This window comes from Lampris incognitus, chromosome 3 (genome assembly GCF_029633865.1).
Source record: "Lampris incognitus isolate fLamInc1 chromosome 3, fLamInc1.hap2, whole genome shotgun sequence".
NCBI lineage: Eukaryota > Metazoa > Chordata > Actinopteri > Lampriformes > Lampridae > Lampris > Lampris incognitus.
In genome coordinates, this window is record NC_079213.1 from 60,695,413 (window position 1) to 60,717,360 (window position 21,948).

A 21,948-nucleotide genomic window follows, 5' to 3' on the forward strand; every position below is an offset into this window, starting at 1 on the left:
TTGCTTTGTCTCCAAACCGTCCAACCTGAGCTGTCCCTCTAATATACTCGTTCCTAATTCTGTCCTTCTTCATCACTCCCAATGAAAATCTTATAATCTTCAACTCTGCCACCTCCAGCTCCACCTCCTGTCTTTTCATCAGTGCCACTGTTTCCAAACCATATAACATACTAGCTGGTCTCACTACCATTTCGTAAACCTTCCCTTTAACTCTTGCTGGTACCCTTCTGTCACAATCACTCTTGACACTCTTCTCCACCCACTCCACCCTGCCTGCACTCTCTTCTTCACCTCTCTCCTGCACTCCCCGTTACTTTGGACAGTCGACCCCAAGTATTTAAACTCATACGCCTTCATCACCTCTACTCTTTGCATCTTCACCATTCCACTGTCCTCCCTCTCATTCACGCACATGTATTCTGTCTTGCTCCTACTGACTTTCATTCCTCTTCTCTCCAGTGCATACCTCCAACTCTCCAGGCTTTCCTCCACCTGCTCTCTGCTCTCACTACAGATCACAATGTCATCCGCAAACATCAGAGTCGACGGAGACTCCTGCCTGATCTCGTCCGTCAACGTGTCCATCACCATTGCAAACAAGAAAGGGCTAAGAGCCGATCCTTGATGTAATCCCACCTCCACCTTGAACCCTTCTGTCATTCCAACCACACACCTCACCACTTGCAGATCTATACACATATTATGTATATGACAATGCTATTTTGAGAATAATGATGAAATGTTTTATGAATTACATAAATGTTCCAGACATGTGCACACATTGTGGGCTTCATGGGAACAAAGGGACTGATGGATTGATCATTAAATAAGAGGACTGGAAATGAGTTCAGTGCATGAGTCAACCCACAGTCTAGCTGAGATTTTTGGTTTCCATGATGGGTCAAGGGCTCAAGCCCTGATGTGGGCCCAGCCTCACCACGCCCTGGTCAGCAGCAACAGGTGGGAAAGAGAAACCCAACACATGCAGAGCATTTCGGGAAAAAAACTGGTGATGAGTAAAGTGAAAAAGAACGAATGGGCTCAACGTCATGAAAAACTGTAAATCTCCAATACAACAACCTTGTTTCCTGAAACTGAAGGAAATAACCACATTTAGCAAAATAATTGGAATTGTTATGTTTGTCAAAATTGTGCAGCCCAGTTTACCTTCACCAGGGCTTTACTCCCTACACCTAAAAACCCACTCCTGCATATAAGCCTGGTTATGTCATTATTATTATTTTATTTTATTTTATTTTTTGCTATTGTTCTTTAAGTGTGACACTTTATTTTTTTTGTGTTTTTGTTTTTTTTTATTTTGGGATACTTTATTGATCCCCGTGGGGAAATTATGCTCTGCATCTAACCCATCCTAGCAGTGTAACTAGGAGCAGTGGGCAGCTGCTGTGCAGCACTCGGGGACCAACTCCAGTTCTTCTTGCCATGCCTTGCTCAGGGGCACAGACAGGAGTATCAACCCTAACATGCATGTCTTTTTGATGGTAGGAGGAAACCGCAGCACCCGCAGAAAACCCACCGCAGACACGGGGAGAACATGCAAACTCCACACAGAGGACGACCTGGGATGACCCCCAAGGTTGGAAAACCCCGGAGGTTTGAACCCAAGGGCCTTCTTGCTGTGAGGCGACAGCGCTAACCACTGGGCCACCGTGCCGCCAAAACATTCAACGTCAGTTAATGATGTTGAATGTTGTAGTTCAAAATCATTAATTTAGATGTTTAACTACATGCTGGTGTGGTTTTGAGAAGGGGGCGCTTGTGATTTCTGTGTGAATATTGGCCGTAATGTTTGCTAGCTTGCAGTGTACCAGTGTAGCGCCCACTCAGTGGAAATGGTGCAGGGTGACAAGTTAGCTTTTCAGTTGTCTGTTACCTATCTTATGTCATTGATTTTTACACTAGATCACATGTTATGAACGTCTTATTTAATTTCAACGTGCAGTGATTTGTTGTTTTCAGTGTTAGGTTATTATTTTACACCATGCACTTTTGCAATGGAACATGTTTTCTAAACTTTGAGTTTGTTTGCCTACCTCATAAGGTTATGGACCAGCAGCTGTTGTGAGCCAATAAAGTGCCACCCGGTCTCAACCACGATTCAGAACCCCCGTGCCCGGTGGGTTTTTGTGTTGTATTTTCTGACTGTACAGAACTTTCTAAATGTATTTGTTTAGGGAGGCGCTATAGAAATATCTTATTGTTAAGGAATGCCACACAATCCCTTCAATATGAGACAGAGGAACTTTGTCAGACACTTGCACATGAGGCTGCAGCATGTGAGTTAGCAGCAGTACTACATACCTCCACACACAGTGTAGTCTGGACACACAGCACCTAGGAGCCAGCAGAGACCAGGAGGAGCAGCACAGTACAGATGGACACACAAAAGAACAGACACATCAGAGAGGGAAAAAAGGATGAAGAGAAGAATAAGATGAGCAGAGCTTCAGGTCACAGTGGATCAGGGAAGAATGTCTTATTTACATGAAGCCGAAAGAGGAGAGGGGTCAAAAAGAGAAAGGCAACACAAGCACACAAAGCAAAGAAGCAACAAAGCGGCTGAATGCCCACAAAGCATTCAGTCTGCCCAGAACCCACAAAGTCCACAAAGACTACAAGTCGTGTCTGACTTCATTAGGACAGATTGATGAACTTTGACCTTTACCAGGAGTGGTGAAACTCAGCCTATCAGAGCACTTACCCACGCAGCCTGGCGCTTCAGCTCTGAAACCCGGCTGGCATCGACACACAAAGCTGCCGGGAGTATTCACACACACGTTTCCAAGCTCCCGACGACACTGCTCCTCAAAGCTGCACTCATCCACGTCTAGGCAGGAGACAAAACTGTAAACACTCCAAGCAGGGGACTCAGTGTGTGTGTGTGTGTGTGTGTGTGTGTGTGTGTGTGTGTGTGTGTGTGTGTGTGTGTGTGTGTGTGTGTGTGTGTGTGTGTGTGTGTATGCATACTGCAAAAGCATTTTCCTGAATAAAAAGCAAATTCCATTATCCAAGCCGCTTATCCCGATTGGGGTCATGGGGATGCTGGAGTCTATCCCAGCAGTCATTGGGCGGCAGACAGGGAGACACCCTGGACAGGCCGCCAGGCCATCACAGGGCTAACAGACACACACACACACACACACACACACACACACACACACACACACACACACACACATACACACACATTCACATCTAGGGTCAATTTTTAGTACGGCCGAGTCCCCTGATCTACATGTCTTTGGACTGTGGGAGGAAACCAGATTACCCGGAGGAAACCCACGCAGACACGGGAGAACATGCAAACTCCACACAGAGGACAACCCTGGATTACCCCCAAGGTTGGACAACCCAGGTTTCCAACCCAGGACCTTCTTGCTGTGAGGCGACCGCGCTAACCACTGTACCACCGTGCCGAAAAAGCAAATGATTTGGGGACTTTGGACAGATAGCACTGTTACTAGAATGACAGTTCATATATTGGGCTCTTGCCAGAAATTCGTGGCCCTCTTACAACACATATTTTCATACTGTATGGCAACCAAACAAGTAAAGTGGAAAAATGCTTGTGTTTGATATGTACAAAAGATAGAGTGAACATGAAACATGTCTGACCCAGTCAGACATGTTTCGGGCCTAACATTGATCCCTGAGGGACTCCACAATTAATGTCCAGCCATGTTGATGTATGCTCACTTATCTTCAGAGATCATTGCCTGTTTCTTAATCAGCTCCTAAACCAATTTAGCACAACTCCTCTGATGCCATACCTTTACAATTTATCAAGTAATATATTGTGATCAATAGATTTTATTTCTTTGTAAAGCACTTTGTAATATTGTTTTAGAACAGTGCTATATAAATAAAGTCATTATTATTATTATTGTTATTATTATTATTATTATCATCAACAGCAGGCTTACACTAAAATCTTTAGATGGTCAAAACATCAGAGGACCTGTGTTGCAGTGTTTCTGATGGTGAGGGAATATTGATTTTAGTGTCCTGATTACCTCTCTGTATTCTCTCATCCATAACACATTAGCTTTCTGTTTAGGGGAGAGTCAGAAAACCAAACTGCTGACAGGAGCCTGTCCTCTAGCTGGTGGTGAGTACATGACATCCATGTGTACCAGACAGGCAGGAGACAGAGAGCATCTGAGGAGGCCTTGCGTGTGCATTTTATAAACAAATAGCCACGGTTATGGTGGCCACTGACAATGTGTTCATCCACACTCAATTGGCCCTGCTGAGGTTTTGTTGGCAAAGACATTGAACTGTCAGCTGTTCATTCATTACAGAAGAAGAAAGCCAGCTTTCTTTTGTCATTGTATGGTTACAATGAAACGTGTTCTCTGCATGTAACCCATCCTATTGCATAGGAGCAGTGGGCAGCTGCAGTGCCCGGGGACCAACTCCAGTTCTTCTTTCCATTGCCTTGCTCAGGGGCACAGGCAGGAGCATTAACCCTAACATACGCGTCTTTTTGATGGTGGGGGGAAACCGGAGCACCTGGAGGAAACCCACGCAGACACGGGGAGAACATGCAAACTCCACATAGAAAGGACCTGGGATGCCCTGGGGTTCAAACCCAGGACCTTCTTGCTGTGAGGCCACAGTGCTAATCACTGGGCCATTGTGCCACCCTAGTAGCACCTAAATCAAATTTTAAAGATAATTTTTTAAAAGTAAAAAAAAATCAAATGGACATAAGGTGCATTTCTTGTATCCATCCATCCATTATCCAAGCCGCTTATCCCAACTGGGTTTGCGGGATGCTGGAGCCTATCCAAGTCATTGGGCGGCAGGTGGGGAGATACCCTGGACAGGCTGCCAGTCCATCACAGGGCCCCCCCCACACACACACACACACATTCAGACCTAGGGACAATTTAGTACGGGTGATTCACCTGACCTACATGTCTTTGGACTGTGGGAGGAAACCAGAGCACCCGGAGGAAACCCACGCAGACACGGGGAGAACATGCAAACTCCACACAGAGGACGACCCGGGACGACTCCCAAGGTTGCACTACCCCGGCCTCGAACCCAGGATCTTCTTGCTGTGAGGCAACCACGGTAACCACTGCGCCACCATGCTGCCAACATTTCTTGTTGCATTTCTTGCAGCTAAAGTTAAGATTGAATAATTTTCTTTTGAAGGACATGACATCTAAGGACACTGTCATCTAACAATATTTAAGAGAAAAACAGATCGACTGACGAGAATTATTTGCCAATGGTGATATTCAGATGGTGATATTCTATGACCATGTACCCCGGGGCACTCTATGGGGGGTACTGCGGGAGTATGGGGTACCGGGGCAGTTGCTACAAGCCATCCGGTCCTTGTATAACCAAAGTGAGAGCTGTGTCCGCATTCTAGGCACAAAATCAAACACATTTTTGGTGGGTGTCGGACTTCTGTTTGTGATATTGATGGACAGGATCTCAAGGTGCAGCCAAGGTGAGGAGTGTGTCCGTTTTGGGAACCTCAGAATTGCATCTCTGCTCTTTGCAGATGATGTGGTTTTGTTGGCTTCATCAGAATGTGACCTCCAGCACGCACTGGGGCGGTTTGCAGCTGAGTGTGAAATGGCTGGGATGACAGTCAGCACCTCCAAGTCTGAGACCATGGTTCTCTACTGGAAAATGGTGGATCGCTCCCTCCAGGCTGGGGATGAGTTGTTGCCTCAAGTGAAGGAGTTCAAGTATCTCGGGGTCTTGTTCATGAGTGAGGGTAGGATGGAGCGGGAGACTGACAGGTGGATTGGTGCAGCATCAGCAGTAATGTGGACGTTGTACTGGACCATTGTGGTGAAGAGGGAGCTGAGCCAGAGGCAAATCTCTCAATTTACCAGTTGATCTTCCTTCCAACCCTCACCTATGGTCATAAGCTTTGGGTAGTGACCGAAAGGATGAGATCTCGGATACAAGCGGCAGAAATGAGTTTCCTCCGTAGGGTGTCTGGGCTCAGCCTTAGAGATAGGGTGAGGAGCTCAGACATCTGGAGGGAGCTCGGAGTAGAGCCGCTGCTCCTTTGTGTCGAAAGGAGCCAGTTGAGGTGGTTCGGGCATCTGATTAGGATGCCCCCTGGGAGCCTTCCTTTGGAGGTTTATCGGGCACGGCCAACTGGGAGGAGACCCCGGGGTAGACCCAGAACTCGCTGGAGGGACTACATGTCCAATCTAGCCTTGGAACCCATTGGGATCCCCCAGGAGGAGCTGGAGGGCGTTGCTGGGGAGGGATGTCTGGAGTGCCCTACTTAGCTTGCTGCCACCACAACCTGACCCCGGAGAAGCGGCTGAAGATGAATGAATTAATGAATATTCAAAATTTCCAATCTGAACGGTCTTCATTGAATAATGTCTTCATCCACACAATCTGTTTTCCAGTGAAAGTGAACTCTTTATTTAGTGTTTTGGAATTTTTTTAAGTTCTGGGCATTTTTGTTCAACTTTTCTGACTAGATTAGAGCATTTTACAAAATCAATATGAAATCTGTATCCGGTTCCAAAGCCATCCCTCACCCCAAAGCCATGCACACACCACAGGTGAACAATGCAAAGGGTCACGACCAACTATATCAGAGCTACTACACTGGAAAAGGTGTTGGGCTTTGAAAGTCATATTGTCACGTGATCCTGTAAAGTCTGTCCTCGCATCTTGTCTGCACAGTCTGAGAGATCAAGTTGTCTGCCAAATGTGTCAAACCCAGTATTGTGATTCTTATTCAGATTAGTCTTACCCACACAGCCTTGTCCGTTCAGAGCAGTGACATATCCCACAGGGCAGGAACAGGTGAAGGAGCCAGGGGTGTTCTTGCATTCAGCATTACCCTGACAGGCCTGCAGACCTGTTACTGCAGCCAGCGCACACTCGTCTATGTCTATAAAAAAAAACAGAGGACATACAATGGTCTTGTTTAAGTGGGTGATTTAACAGGTAGCATGTGGTATTAGGGCAATACAGTTGGTACTAACTCACATACAGTCAGACATGTCTTAATATAGTCCACTGTAAGAACAGAAACAAATTATGCTTTGTATGAAGTTAGAATGACTTGATTTAGCACTGCTGCAGTATCTTTTCTTTGCTACTACAGGTATGACTACTGTATACTACAGGTATGATCAGTACACTACTGGTGACTCCTCGAATTGAAGGTTTGTGGAGCAGTACTCCTCCACTTCATCCGTCAATTTGGGTGTCTCAGCTTCTCATTGTCGGACAAACTTTGTTGGACATACGTACCTGTGCCCTGTGTATTAAACACAACCATCAACTGAAAACTTAGTCGCTGTACTTGGTCATTGAAATGACTATACATTTTATTTATGGTATGTGGGGCAACACAGTGGCGCAGTGGTTAGCGTGGTCACCTTGCGGCGGGAAGGTCCTGGGTTCGAACCCCGGGATAGTCCAACCTTGGGGTTGTCCCGGGTCGTCTTCTGTGTGGAGTTTGCATGTTCTCCCCGTGTCTGCGTGGGTTTCCTCGTCCGGTTTCCTCCCATACTGTGTGTGTGTGTGTGTGTGTGTGTGTGTGTGTGTGTGTGTGTGTGTGTGTGTGTGTGTGTGTCGGCCCTACGATGGCCTGGCGGCCTTGTCCAGGGTGTCTCCCCAACTGCCGTCCAAATACTGCTGGGAATAGGCTCTCCAGCATCCCGCAACCCTGAGCAGGATAAGTGGTTTGGATGATGGATGGATGGATGGATGGATGGATGGATGGATGGATGGATGGATGGATGCTACTACAGGTAGGCCTATGTTTGCTCTGAAAGTATCCTGCTAAAGGTGTTGCTGAGGGACTGCCAGGCTGCAGAACTTCCTGCTCTCTCAAGTGTGGACATTGAGAGATGGCTGGAATATATTGTCGATTGTAAAAACTAGTTCCAAATCAAATTGGATTTTGTAGCTGGTCAAAACATTCTTAAATAAAACAAAACAAAATAAATGAAGATATGTATGGCTGTACTGTGAGCTTCTTGTTTTCGAAAGAGATGCATCATGTTTTTTGAAGGTTTAAACGATTGTTCCATCAGACTGTGAGGAAGCCCAGCTAGAAGATTCAGCAAGGTGCTAAGTTCTCAATACTGAACAGACCAGTGAGGTTGTCCGTATGATGCTAAATGATGCTCAGCGACGTCTTAATGTGGTGCGCATCAAAAAAAAAACTGAAACTATCCTGTAAGGAGTGTAGTCTTACACAGCATGAAGACAGCAATACATACTGACTAAGGCCAGTAACCCCCTCTAGTAGCGAACGGTGGCAATACCAGTTATCAACAGTAGCAACATCCATCCATTATCCAAAGTGCTTATCCTTACTCAGGGTCATGGGGATGCTGGAGCCTATCCCAGCAGTCATTGGGCAGCAGGTGGGGAGACACCCTGGACAGGCCGCCAGTCCATCACAGGGCCCACACACACACACACACACACACACACACACACACACACACACACACACACACACACACTCACACCTAGGGACAATGTAGTATGGCCGATTCACCTGACCTACATGTGTTTGGACTGTGGGAGGAAACCGGAGCACCCGGCGGAAAGCCACACAGACACGGGGAGAACATGCAAACTCCACACAGAGGACGACCCCAAGGTTGGACTACCCTGGGGCTCGAACCCAGGACCTTCTTGTTGTGAGGTGACCATGCTAACCACTGTGCCACCGTGCCGCCCTACAGCATCAACAATGATACATAAATATGACACCGTGGCAAGTCTAGCGTACATGCATGATGATGTGCAACTCAGCATAATAATAATTATACGACTAGTTAATGTTATGCAGGTAAGGATATATCACGTGAAGATTTTCTGATAAAAACGTCGGAACCTAGTATGTGTGTACCCACACTCAGGCACTCCATCTCTCTCTCTCGCACACACACACACACACACACACACACACACACACACACACACACACACACACACACACACACACAGAAGCTTGTTTACCATAACATCCTTCTGGACCCATCAGGTAACCATGATGACAGTTACACAAGAATGAGCCGGGGGTATTGGTGCAGTTGGCATGGAGACCACAACGTTGTGGCCCCTCTCTGTCACACTCATCCACGTCTGTTGGATTGAAAAATAGCGGTATGTTTATTAGAGATCAAGACTTCTGTACTGAGAAGGGACTTGAGGAATTATCAGCCTGTCTGCTTTATTTTCAACAGTAAATCTGCAGAATGCCACTGTTAGATAGAGCCTCACCCCGACACTCTGCTGGCCCCTGCGCTGTGAGGCCCTCAGCACAGCTGCAGCTGTCCCCATCCTCCACCATGCCAGGAGGGCAGCCACAGCCAGCGCTGCCCCCCAGCATCAGCAGGCTTCCAGGGCAAAAGGGAGCGAGACTGGCAGCAGTCACGGTGGGGGCTGCTGATCTCAAAGAACAAACATGAACAGCCTGATGGGACGGCCATGGGCAGATTTGTCATTGTTAATTTGTTCTTTTTCACAGATTGATACCCATCCTTCCCCGTTTGCGTACTCGATGGCACCAGCAGGATGCTGTCACCAACACACATCCTGAGCACGTGCAAACTTACTTGGTTGTAAATAAACTTGAAGGAGAAATCCAGCGAAAACAGTCACACACACTCACCTGCTGTAGGTTTGTGGGTTGGCATTACTTCACTGAGATTTCCAATTGCATTCTCGACCACCTGGTTCTGAAACCAGCAAGAAAGCAACAGCTTGAATTTGTTTTATACGTGGAGCATACCAGTTGTGTCTGTAGGGACGCCTGACCAAGCCGGAGGTAACAAGGGGATTCGAACGGGCGATCCCTGTGATGGTAAGCAACGGAATAAACTGGTACGCTACCCGGACGCCCTGGGTAGCCTTTACTGAGCCCATTTACAATTTGCCTGGCCAGGCTAGAAAAGGTCAGTCTATCTTTTGGCCCAAGCTCCCCTGTTTGACCTGATATCTTAAAATATGGCCCTGTGATGGCCTGGCGGCCTGTCCAGGGTGTGTCCTGCCCTGCCACCCAGTGACTGCTGGGATAGGCTCCAGCATCCCCGCCACCCTGAGAGCAGGATAAGGGGTTTGGATAACAGCTGGATGGATGGACATGGAACAAGTCACATGAACTTCAGGTGATTCATTCATCTCATCTGTTGCTTATCACTTTCGGTATATCTTAAACTGCTGCGGCACCAACTGAGTAAGCTAACACACTAAACCAATCGTATTATACTATACTGTTATAGTGTACCGGCTGTACTAAACCGATCATATTATACTATACTGTTATACTGTACCGGCTGTACTAAGCCGATCATATTATACTATACTGTTATAGTGTACCGGCTGTACTAAACCGATCATATTATACTATGCTGTTATACTGTACTAAACCGATCATATTATACTATTATACTGTACTGGCTGTACTAAACCGATCATATTATACTATATTGTTATACTGTACCGGCCATATTATAGTATACTGTTATACTGTACTAAACCGATCATATTGTAGCGAATTCGGGGGACAACGCAACCACAGGAACTGCCGCGGCCGAGAAGCGAACCCGTATCGCAGGAGACATCGCTAACCGCTAGACTAAAGGGTCAGACCCGCCAGCCAGCGGCCAGCGTGTCTTCTTATCCATGCACGTTACAATATTATACTATACTGTTATACTGTACTGGCTGTACTAAACCCATCATATTATACTATACTGTTATACTGTACTGGCTGTACTAAACCCATCATATTATACTATACTGTTATACTGTACCAGCTGTACTAAACCGATCATATTATAGCCCTTAATTATGTCAGGTGTGCCAAATCTGACATGAGTGCTGACGCCCACCTATGCAGAGTTACAGTGAAAGTGTGCAGGACGGGGAGTAGCTGAGGACTGGGTTGGGAAACATTAGGCCGGTACCATTAGTTCCAGGGTCTTACGGCAGTAATGGCAAACAGTTCAGCATATTACAGACAAACATATTACAGACCACAGAATGCCTTGGCACAACGGTGTGAGTGGCTGCCATCGGCGTCGCCAGGTCATTTTGCCGGGGCTTAAGCTCCGCGCCAGTATTGGTTGTGGTTGCTATAGTTACCAAGCCTCCCTTCCGGTCTGCCTGCGTGGCAGTCTCTGTTCTTCTTCTGGTTTAACTAAATGGCTGCTGCCGCACGTTTCCATCTGCGTTGTGTGATTCATTGATGTCGTCTCTCATTACTGGCGTGGTGGCAGCGCTTACCAGACTTAACGTCCCGAGGACTGATATTTACCGAACTAATCGCGGTAGCCCTTCCAGGGGAATCACAGGGTAGTTACGTATACTATCAGACGCAGCTGGGCTAGCTCAGACACAGTTGTGCTAGCTAAGTGGGCAGCATGGCGACACACGGAGCACCGAAGCAGTGGTGTTTAACAAAGACCGAGACGGCGAACTCTTTTGAGAACTGGCGTCAGAACCTGCTTTATATACTGTCGCTCGACGCCGGGTTTGCCCCCAGCCTGCTCGATGGCGTGGAGTGGGAGAAGAAGTCTAAAACGTCCCCTGTCCGGGGATTCACAGATGACGGTGAAGATATTCCAGCGCCCCGACGTCGCAATAAAGAACAGAAGGTAACCATGTTAGAGCTAATGTTGGGACAGATAGCCAATTATTGTCCTGTAATCTCTTGTCACAGCATAGTCAGGCACTCCACATCTATTGACGGCATATGGCAAGCTATTCGTCTACATTACGGCTTTCAGTGCACCGGGGCTGTGTCTGAACTCCCCAAGTCAAAGCAATCCATCCCTGTCCGGACAAGGAGGTCATGTCCCCTTTGTAAATGTGCTGGCAGGCCTGCTAATCACTTCCTCAGCAAATGTTCCTTTCTGCCCCCCCAAGATAAAATGTACATGGCAAAGTCGCGTCAGGTTTTGTGAGAGCAGGTCGAGACTGATGATGAGGTAGAGGAGTGCGTTAGTGGGGAGCCAGCACCATCTAGTAGTGTGAAACGTGTCAAACAGTCCTCTTACCTCGATGCCTTCCATTAACACTGCCCTGTGCGTCTCACCGTTGATAGTGGGGCAACAGGCAACATGATGAGGGCCTCATGCACGACCAGGCTGGGCGTCACCATGACAGGAAGTACGCAGTCCGCATTCCAAGCGGCTGGCTCGTACCTTTTGAAAGTATTGGGAGAGACACGGACACACTTCCAGAGAGATGGCCATGACCTCTATTTTGAGGGCCTCGTCGTTGAGAATCTCTACTCTGACATCCTGGCTGGAATTCCCTTTATGGAAAAGAACGACGTCTCCGTCAGACCAGCCAAACACTACATCTGCTTGGGCGAGGATATATACCGCTACGGCACCCTCCAAACACCAATGGACAGCCATGCTGTACGGCGCGCGCATGTGCTCCGCGCTCCGGATCAATCTACTGTGTGGCCAGGGGAGTACATCGAGCTCGAGCTGCCTCCTGAGCTGTGCAACGTGGACAGTGAGCTGGCTGTTGAACCACACGTCGATGTCTCATGTGACCAGTCTGACACACAGCAGTGGCCTGCCCCAACTTTGCTACAGGGTGTGTCCGGGAAGATCCGTGTCCCAAATCTCACTGGCAGGCCGCAGCTGGTCCAGAAAAGCTACCACCTATGCCGTGTCCATGCCACATATGTCCCGTCACTCAGTGACGCCGCCGTGCCAGCTGATCCCCCCAAACCGGCCCCAATGACCATGTCAGCCTTGTCCTCTGACCTTGTCGCTCTGGATCCGGATAACATCATGCCTGCTGATATCAGAGATGAGTTCCGCGCCCTGCATAGAGAGTTTGATGTAGTGTTTGAGCCCCACTTTGAATGATATAACGGCGCTGTGGGTCCGTTCCAGGCCAGGGTGAACACGGGACCTGTCCTACCTCCACAACGTAAGGGGAGGGTCCCACAGTACTCCAGGGGTCAGCTGCAAGAACTCCAGGCTCAGTTCGACGTGCTGGAGAGCATGGGCGTCTTCAGAAAGCCCGAGGATGTTGACATCACTGTGGAATATGTCAATCCTTCATTCCTTATCAAGAAGCCTGGAGGTGGCTTTCGCCTTGTCACTGCATTCGCGGATGTTGGCCGGTACAGTAAACCCCAACCCTCCCTGATGCCTGATGTTGACTCCACCCTGTGTCTTATAGCTCAATGGAAATATATTATTGCCACAGACCTTACCAAAGCCTTTTATCAGATTCCTCTGTCCAGGGACTCGTGGAAGTACTGTGGGGTCATCACACCCTTCAAGGGTGTCCGTGTGTATGTGCGGAGTGCTATGGGCATGCCGGGGTCTGAGACGGCGCTCGCGGAGTTGACGTGCAGAGTCTTCGGGGACCTTCTTGAACAAGGCCATGTGGCCAAGGTGGCAGACAACCTGTATTGTGGTGCAGACACTCTCGAGGACTTGCTAGCTGTCTGGGGGCAGGTTCTCTCTGCCCTACAGAAGTGTGGTCTGAACCTGTCCGCCACTAAGACCACTGTAGCTCCTGTACAGACCTCCATCCTGGGCTGGGTGTGGCGTCAGGGTACAATCCAGGCCAGCCCTCACCGCGACTCTGCCCTGGCTGCGTGCCTCCCTCCAAAGACTGTGACGGGATTGCGTTCATTCATTGGCGCATACAAGGTGCTGGCTCGTGTACTGAAGAACTGTGCTGCCGTGCTGGCCCCGTTGGACGACGCAGTCGCTGGGCGGGAGTCGAAGGAGGCAATCCTGTGGTCAGACGAGCTGCTGTGTGCCTTCGCCTCTGCTCAGAGGGCACTATCTTCTACACGTGCCATCCCGCGTCCACGGCCTGCGGACCAGCTGTGGATTGTAACTGACGGCGCCGTCAGAGAGCCGGGCCTAGGAGCTACGCTGTATGTCACCTGCAAGGACACTGTGAAGGTCGCAGGCTACTTCAGCGCGAAGTTGCGCAAAAACCAGACCTCCTGGCTGCCTTGTGATAACGATATGAGGCTGGGGGATGAGACTGTGCCTCCTGTCGAGGTCGAGCCTGGAGGGAGCTCCCCTGGCGAATGTGTGCCTGCTTTTGCGCCTGATGCTGCACCTCGACGCTCGGAGCGTCGCCGGCGCTTGCCGACTTTGAACTTTAGGCCAGTTGTTTGTGTGTACTGGTGATAACGTTTTGCCTTACCTTACAGACCTAGTTATATAGCCTGAGCTGTGATGTTGCCTGGTGTTCTGTGGCGTTATTGCGCTGTGTGTAGGGGGGGGGGGGTCTTTCTTTAAAAAAAAAAGGGGTGACGCCAGTATTGGTTGTGGTTGTTATAGTTACCAAGCCTCCCTTCCGGTCTGTCTGCGTGGCAGTCTCTGTTCTTCTTCCGGTTTAACTAAATGGCTGCTGCCGCACGTTTCCATCTGCGTTGTGTGATTCATTGATGTCGTCTCTCATTACTGGCGCCGAACGTTTTGAGCATTTAGCCCCGAATATGAGTTTAAATGTGAGCCTGTGTGAAGCCCAACAACTAAACGTAACGCGTGTGAACGTCTGATAGTCTTCGTAACTTAACAGCCCGTCAACATAAAGGCGGGGCTCTAAACCCGCGCATGTGCGGGAGGGTCTGACGGTCAGCGCTGAGTCGCGTGACACAAGTTTAAGCGGGAAGAGACGAGTAGAGGAGAAATGGCGGAGCGTACGGGAACAAAAAAACAACTCAATCTTTCTGGATTTTTCCAAAAGAGAAGAAAGGTAAGAATTTAGCCTATGTGGTAACTTTTCAATAGTGGTTGAAATTGCCCATTGATTTATGATATGAATTGGATTGGGCACTTACAATCATGATGAAGACAAATCTTCTTCATCGTGATTGTAGGTGCCGTTTAGCTAGCGGTCCGTACTCGTCTGACCCCACAGCATACCGCTATTGTCCTTTAGCAGGCTTTTCTCGTAAATACATCAAATTTCTTAAACGGTAACGTCTCATTCATACTAATTACTAACAACTTCTAATATTTTTAACATCACAATTCACAAGTAATGTGGAGAGCAAACAACAGTTTTTAAGGTACACATTTAGATTTTCCAATGATGAAGACATGTACTTAAAATGTAAATAAGGTGCCAGAGTGCATGAAAAAGGATCAAAATAGAGCTCGTTTATAAAAAATAAAATAAAATTCCGGGGAAGGATCCCCGGACCTCCCCCACACACACACACACACACAGACGTCCCGGCTAAGCCCCACGAATGTCCTCAAATCCTGGAAACGCTCCTGGCCATGTCACCTATTGCTCACCTGGGTCTTGGTGAGCTGGGCTTCACTGTGTTTCAGGACCTCGTTTTCCCCGTCCTGGGGGCTGCTCAGAGGCTCTGCCATAGACAAAGCCGCCAACAGAGCTGGCAGGAGAGCCTGTAGGCCTGGCATCATCTGAGTTTGCTAGGAGGTACACACCATTTTATCAGCAAAGAAAAACGGAGCAGAGCAAAAGTTTGTGTGTCAATAATTCAAACAGTTAAAATACTGTAAGTCATCTAAGTTGAATAGAGCCCCCCTCACGCTAGCAGTAGAAGATTCTGACAGGATCGTGCCTGGACAAGTCAGACAGCAGTGTGGGGTGAAGTGATGAGGACAACCTGTCATTAAGTTAACCATCTGAACCCCTGGACTGTCTGCGCGCCAACAAAACACCCGCACAGTAGCCGAGACGAGTTCCCTACTTTAGACAGCAAAACACGTGTGAAAAGTTACACTAATCCGCGACCACAGTCGCATCTGACCCTGCTTAGTTTTCGCCGAGGGGTTGATTTTCCTGCACCGGGGGACTTTATGCGCATATGTCGGCGTTCTTTTAAAGATTCAGAAACCAGGCTGCGATCATTTAAAACTTAAATCATGCTCTGTACTTACCCTTCTTAACCGGACTGCCACCAAATGTCTGCTTTTGGGTCACCCAGAACGAAATTTCGGGTTGCCAAAAAAAAAAGCGATTCTTCTTCCCCGTCTCCAGATGTGGTGCTGCGGAGGAATCAGCGATCCGGCACAGACCAGCGTGTATACATCCACATCCTGTCCGGCGGAGCCTACTTCCCATGAGGAACTAGAGCCCCGATCCCGCTCCCCGTCTCCCCCCGCAAGGCCCCCTGCCCTCCAGTCGGAAACGGGGGTCGTTTCATCAAAGTGTTATGCGAATTCTGTTTCGGGGGGGGGGGGACTTGATGAAAATGGCAAATTTCTACTTAAACCCCCCCTTATCTGTGCAGGGGAGGTTTTACACTCGGATGAGATGGATGAAGTTTTTACTCGACAGCGCACGGAAACGCATTTGCTGATTAATAGAAGAAAAAAATAAATGCGAATAGAGTAATACACGACCAGCTCACAGGTGGATGGAAGAAAAGCCGTCCTTTCTCGTATGGGGGGAGGGGGGACTATTTGATGGGAAACAGCAGAGTCAATGCCGTTGTGGGGGACACCTACAGTCAGGTGAGACTGCAGATGATGGAACGTGTCTGTCAATAAACGCTGAGTCCAGATGAACTGGTCCACATTCCTGTGACGTTCTTACCTGGGTTATTGGGCATGCACCAAGACGTTGCTATTTAACATCATTTATCACTTCAGTTAAGGGAGTTTTTCTGTCCCCAGGCTAGATTTTGAAGAAGGAAAAAAAATTTTTTTTTTAAACAATTCATTGTATTTGTTAGATTGTGTAAGCTATGACAAAAAAAAACAAAACTGTGTCTCATTGACATTTTAATTTTCAGTATGTTGAAAATTCAAATGTGGCAGAATCTCACTGTTTTGGGCTTGTCCCCGACCCAGACTTTTTAACTTCCCTCTATAATAAAGTAATAAAATGGTTAAATTCATTAAAGATTTACTTTGCATTTTCTCATCATAATTTAAAAAGACATATTTCAAATTCATATGGTTTATATATGTGCAATTTGCACATTTTTATAGTTAAATATCGCTGTCCCTCATACATCTGTCATCACATCACACCCAACATTTTAGAGCAACAAGGTTTTTTTCAAACAACAATGTGGTTGCCATGGTTCAAAAACCAAATAAAAATGTCATTATTTGTTGATGATTCTTGTGTTGTGGGGCGATATTGTGTGTTGAGTGTTAGGCATGCAGCTGTAACTAGTTTTGATGGTGTTGCTATTGAATATCTTCCTCAGTTGGTGGTCCAGGGTAAAGCACTTATTCAATAGTTTAAAAAACTGCTTACCGGTGTTTGTGGCCACGGTGTCACTGTAGGGGGGGTGTACCACGGTATCACTGTAGGGGGGGTTGTACCAGGTGGTGTTTCGTTTTCTGCTACGTTTGTTGGTTTTGTAAAGCATCTTGGTGTGGGGGTGCAGCTTCACTGAAAATGGACTCACTAGATGATCATTCTGAGAGTCTTTCTGGGATGTTCTTCAAGATGGAGTGGGTGGTTGCTTTCTCTGTGGGCATACTGCAGCGTGTTGTTGGGCTTCATATATGTGCCGTTCCTAAGGTCCATTGAGATGTCCAGAAAGTCCATTTGTTTTTGTTTTTTTGTTTGCTCTGTTGTGATTTTTAGCCCATTGTTTGAGAATATTTTGCAGATCATTTTCTTAATTTGCGCCACCTCTCTTGGTGTTTTACTACAAATTGCTAGCCCATCATCCCTATAGAGTCCAACATTGATACGTACACACACACACACACACACACACATATATATGTACGTGTAGAGCTGAAGGAACGGAGAAGACCGTAGGTTCACACTTTAGCCGTGTAGGCAACTTTCTTTAATCCACGGTAAATCAGAGAGACAACAAAACCACAGCTCGACTGAGCGGAGGCGGCAAGAATAACCAGAAAACTGGCTGGACAACCATAACTTAACCCTGCGTTAACCTGCCAGGGCAACCCTGACTTAACCCTTAGTTCCTGGGGTGAATTCTATCCCCAATACGTGTCCACCACATGAGCCCCCCCAGAATTCGCCCTAGTAATCGAAGTTAGGCAGGTATGGGGGGACGACCGGCCGTCCGCGGTGGCTTCGGGTAACAGGCGCCGGAGTGTCTCTGGGAGGCATTGACGCGGGCCTGTGGAGGTCGGCCCGAGGAGCAGAAGAGGCAGCGCGGGCCTCCACGGGGGGAAGAGGCGGAGCCGGGGGACGACCGCGATGAGGAGGTTGGGCTAACTCCAACGGCTGCGTCAAGTCCAGGTGTGCGGGTTTAACTCGGTCCACTGAAACATGCTCGGCCGTGCCCCCAAAATCCACCACCAGGTGCTTAGTTCCCCGTTCCAGGACGCGGAAGGGGCCGTCATAAGGGGGTTGCAGAGGGGGGCGGTGTGCGTCGTGACGGATGAACACGTAGTCTGCTGACTGCAGACCTGGGGGTACCTGGGACACCGGAGCGCCGTGTTGGGCGGTAGGGACGGGTGTGAAAGCTCTGACCCCGTCCAGCAAGGAGGCTCGTTGGTCCACAGCTGACCAGGGACGCGTTGCGTTGGGCATGAAATCGCCTGGGACTCGCAGCGGCGTGCCGTACACCAGCTCCGCAGAGAAGGCTTGTAGGTCTTCCTTCGGGGCGGTCCGCAGGCCCAGCATGACCCATGGGAGCTTGTCGACCCAGTTGCAGTCCTTGAGAGTAGCCCGAAGCGCAGCCTTCATGGACCGGTGGAAGCGCTCACATAGGCCGTTCGCCTGAGGGTGGTAGGCGGTAGTGCGGTGAAGCTTGACGCCCAGAGCCTCACCCACAGCATTCCATAGCTCTGAGGTAAACTGTGGCCCGCGGTCAGATGAAAGGTCGGAAGGCGTACCGAAACGTGAGACCCACAACCCAATAAAAGCCCGGGCCACATCAGCAGACGTCGTGGATGCCAGGGGAACAGCTTCAGGCCAGCGCGTAGTCCTGTCCACCACAGTGAAGAGGTAGGTGAACCCATGGGAGGGGGGTAGGGGACCAACCAGGTCGACGTGGACATGGTAAAATTGTCTCTCCGGCACTGCGAAGCGTTCCAGGGGCGCCTTAATGTGGCGGTGTATCTTAGCCCGCTGACAGGCAACACACGAGTCGGCCCACGCTTTCACATCTCTCTTAAGTCCCTCCCACACAAACTTAGCAGAGGTCAGGCTCACGGATGGCTTACCGCCTGGATGAGAGAGGCCGTGCACAGCTTCAAACACGGGGCGTCCCCAGCTGTCCGGGACGATGGGCCTGGGCTGTCCTGTGGAGACGTCACACAGGAAGGTGACACCTGTGTCGCTGAAAGGAACGTCCTGCAGGCGGAGCCCCGTGTCGGAGGTCCGGAGATGGAGGATGCTCGGGTCCGTGGCCTGGTCAGCGGCCATCTGTGCATAGTCCAGGCCTAGGTGGACTGCTCCAATCACTGCCCCAGAGAGGCTGTCAGCTACCTGGTTAGACTTACCAGCGACGTGCTGGATGTCGGTAGTGAATTCCGAAATGTAGGAGAGTTGTCGCTGCTGGCGAGCGGACCATGGCTCGGCCGTCTTGGACATGGCAAACGTGAGGGGCTTGTGGTCCACGTACGCAGTAAACTCGCAGCCCTCTAGCAGGAACCGGAAATGCCGGACGGCGAGCCAGAGACCGAGGAGTTCCCTGTCAAAAGTACTATACTTGCGCTCTCGGGGTGTAAGCTGGCGACTGAAAAAGGCCAAAGGCTGCCAAGCCCCCCCCCCACCCACTGCTCGTGAACCCCACCAACAGCATAGTCCGATGCATCCGTAGTTATGGAAATAGGCGCTGTAGGTGAAGGATGCGCTAGCAGGGTAGCCTGGGAGAGCGCAGCTTTAGTCACGGTGAATGCACGGTCCCGCTCTGCTGTCCAGTCGACCGCCTGGTTGGGGACTTGCCTTTCAGCGCCTCGTACAGTGGCCGGATGATAAAGGCGGCTCGGGGAATGAAGCAGTGGTAGAATGTCACCATCCCGATGAACTCCCTGAGCGCACGAGCTGTTTGGGGGCGCGGAAAGGCCGCCACCGCTTCCACCTTTGAGGGCAGGGGGACCGCCCCGTCCCCAGTGATGCGGTGCCCGAGGAAATCAATGACCGTCAGCCCGAACCGGCACTTCGCCGGGTTGACGATCAGCCCATGCTGGCTGAGGCGTGTGAAGAGGGCGTGAAGATGGGACAGGTGTTCTTCCTCGGAGGCGCTGGCGATGAGTATGTCGTCCAAGTAGACGAAGATGAAAGGAAGGCCACGGAGCACTGAATCCATCAGCCGCTGAAAGGACTGGGCCGCATTTTTGAGTCCAAATGGCATTCGTAGGAATTCAAATAGGCCGAATGGGGTAATCACCGCTGTCTTGGGGATGTCCGAGGGGTGCACGGGAACTTGATGATAACCACGAACGAGGTCAACTTTTGAGAAGACGCGTTTGCCAGACAGGTTTGCAGAAAAGTCCTGGATATGCGGGACAGGATAGCGGTCGGGCGTGGTGGCGTCATTTAGTCGGCGGTAGTCCCCGCATGGGCGCCAACCTCCATCAGGCTTAGCGCCGATGTGGAGTGGGGACGCCCACGGGCTGTCAGAGCGGCGGATGATCCCCATGCGTTCCAGGTGCTCGAACTCAGACTTGGCAATGGCGAGTTTGGCGGGGTCGAGACGCCTGGCTCTGGCGTAGACCGGGGGCCCCTTCGTAGCAATGTGATGCTCCACCCCATGCTTAGCGGTGGGTGCAGAGAAGGTAGGCTGGGTGAGGTCAGGGAACTCAGCGAGGAGGCGGTTGAACTTGTCTGCCTCTGAGAGAGAGTTGGCTAGACCTGCATAGGCCGCTTCCCCCCGCATACATGCGAAGGAGGAGAAGGTTAAGGCGTCGACCAGACGGCTGTTCTGAATGTCCACTAGCAAACCGTAAGCGCACAAAAAATCAGCTCCGAGGAGGGGAAGCGTTACATTGGCCATGACGAACTCCCACGTGAAACGTTGTCCACCAAAACACAGTTCTACAGACCGCACGCCGTAGGTGTGGATAGGGCTGCCGTCAGCCGTCGCAAACTGGGGGCCCCGCTCCCCGCCCATGATGTCGACGTCGGTAGCAGGGAGCACGCTTCTCTGTGCGCCCGTGTCACAGAGAAATCGCCGACCGGAGATGGTGTCGAGGATGAAGAGTAGCCTGCTCGTATCGCCAACACTCATGGCCACTACTGAGGGTTGGCCCTCTCGTTTCCCGTCGGCCTGTAGTTGCAGGGGGAACGGCACCGTTTAGCTTTCGCACCAAATGGAGCGTGGTACCTACAGAGTCCAGAGGGCTTGTAACGGTGTGGCGCCACCGTCGGGCCACGCCCGCGATGTCGGCGGGGGGCCAGTGAAGGTAGGAGCCAGCACCCCGGCAAGGGAGGAACGTTGTGTAGCGACGAAGAATCGGTCAGCCTCCTTTGCCAGCTCACGGGGATCAGTGATGGTGGAGTTAGCGAGCGCAGTCTGGACGTGGGGCGGCATGTTGCGCAGAAACAGCTCCATAAACAGGAAACATGGCTTTTCTTGACCCAGTAGATTTAACATCCTGCTCATTAGCTCCGATGGTTTGCCATCTCCCAAGCCCTGAATTGCGAAGAGGCGACGTGCTCTCTCCGTTGTTGACAGTTCAAAAGTTTCAAGGAGGAGATTCTTAAGTGCGGCGTATTTACCATCGGCCGGTGGGTTGGTTATGAAACCGCTTATCCTGGAAGCCGTAGCGCACCCCAGCGCTGCCACTACGTAGTAGTACCTGGTCTCGTCCGCTGTTATGTCTCTGAGCGCGAACTGTGCCTCAGCCTGCGCGAACCATGTAGCCGCGGAAGACTCCCAAAACTCCGGCAGTTTAATTGCAACGGCGTTCGTAGCCATAATGTGTGTGGTTTCAGAAAACTTATCCGAAAACCGACGTCGGGGTCACCAGTGTAGAGCCGAAGGAACGGAGAAGACCGTAGGTTCACACTTTAGCCGTGTAGGCAACTTTCTTTAAT

At 49.8% G+C, this 21,948-nt stretch overlaps 1 protein-coding gene across 1 annotated transcript in view; it reads right to left on the reverse strand.

Annotated features, from left to right (window-relative positions):
• The window catches only part of si:ch211-221n20.8 (fibrillin-2), a 53,184-nt gene extending 37,763 nt beyond the window's left edge, over nt 1–15,421 (reverse strand). Inside the window, exons 1-6 of the mRNA XM_056276754.1 lie at nt 15,291–15,421; nt 9,659–9,725; nt 9,268–9,432; nt 9,004–9,129; nt 6,770–6,910; nt 2,723–2,848 (exon numbers count right to left, since the gene is read on the reverse strand). Coding sequence (XP_056132729.1) covers nt 2,723–2,848; nt 6,770–6,910; nt 9,004–9,129; nt 9,268–9,432; nt 9,659–9,725; nt 15,291–15,419 — 754 coding nt within the window. The 5' untranslated portion in view covers nt 15,420–15,421. The remainder of the gene's footprint in view (nt 1–2,722; nt 2,849–6,769; nt 6,911–9,003; nt 9,130–9,267; nt 9,433–9,658; nt 9,726–15,290) is intronic.
• Nucleotides 15,422–21,948: the final 6,527 nt, after the last annotated feature.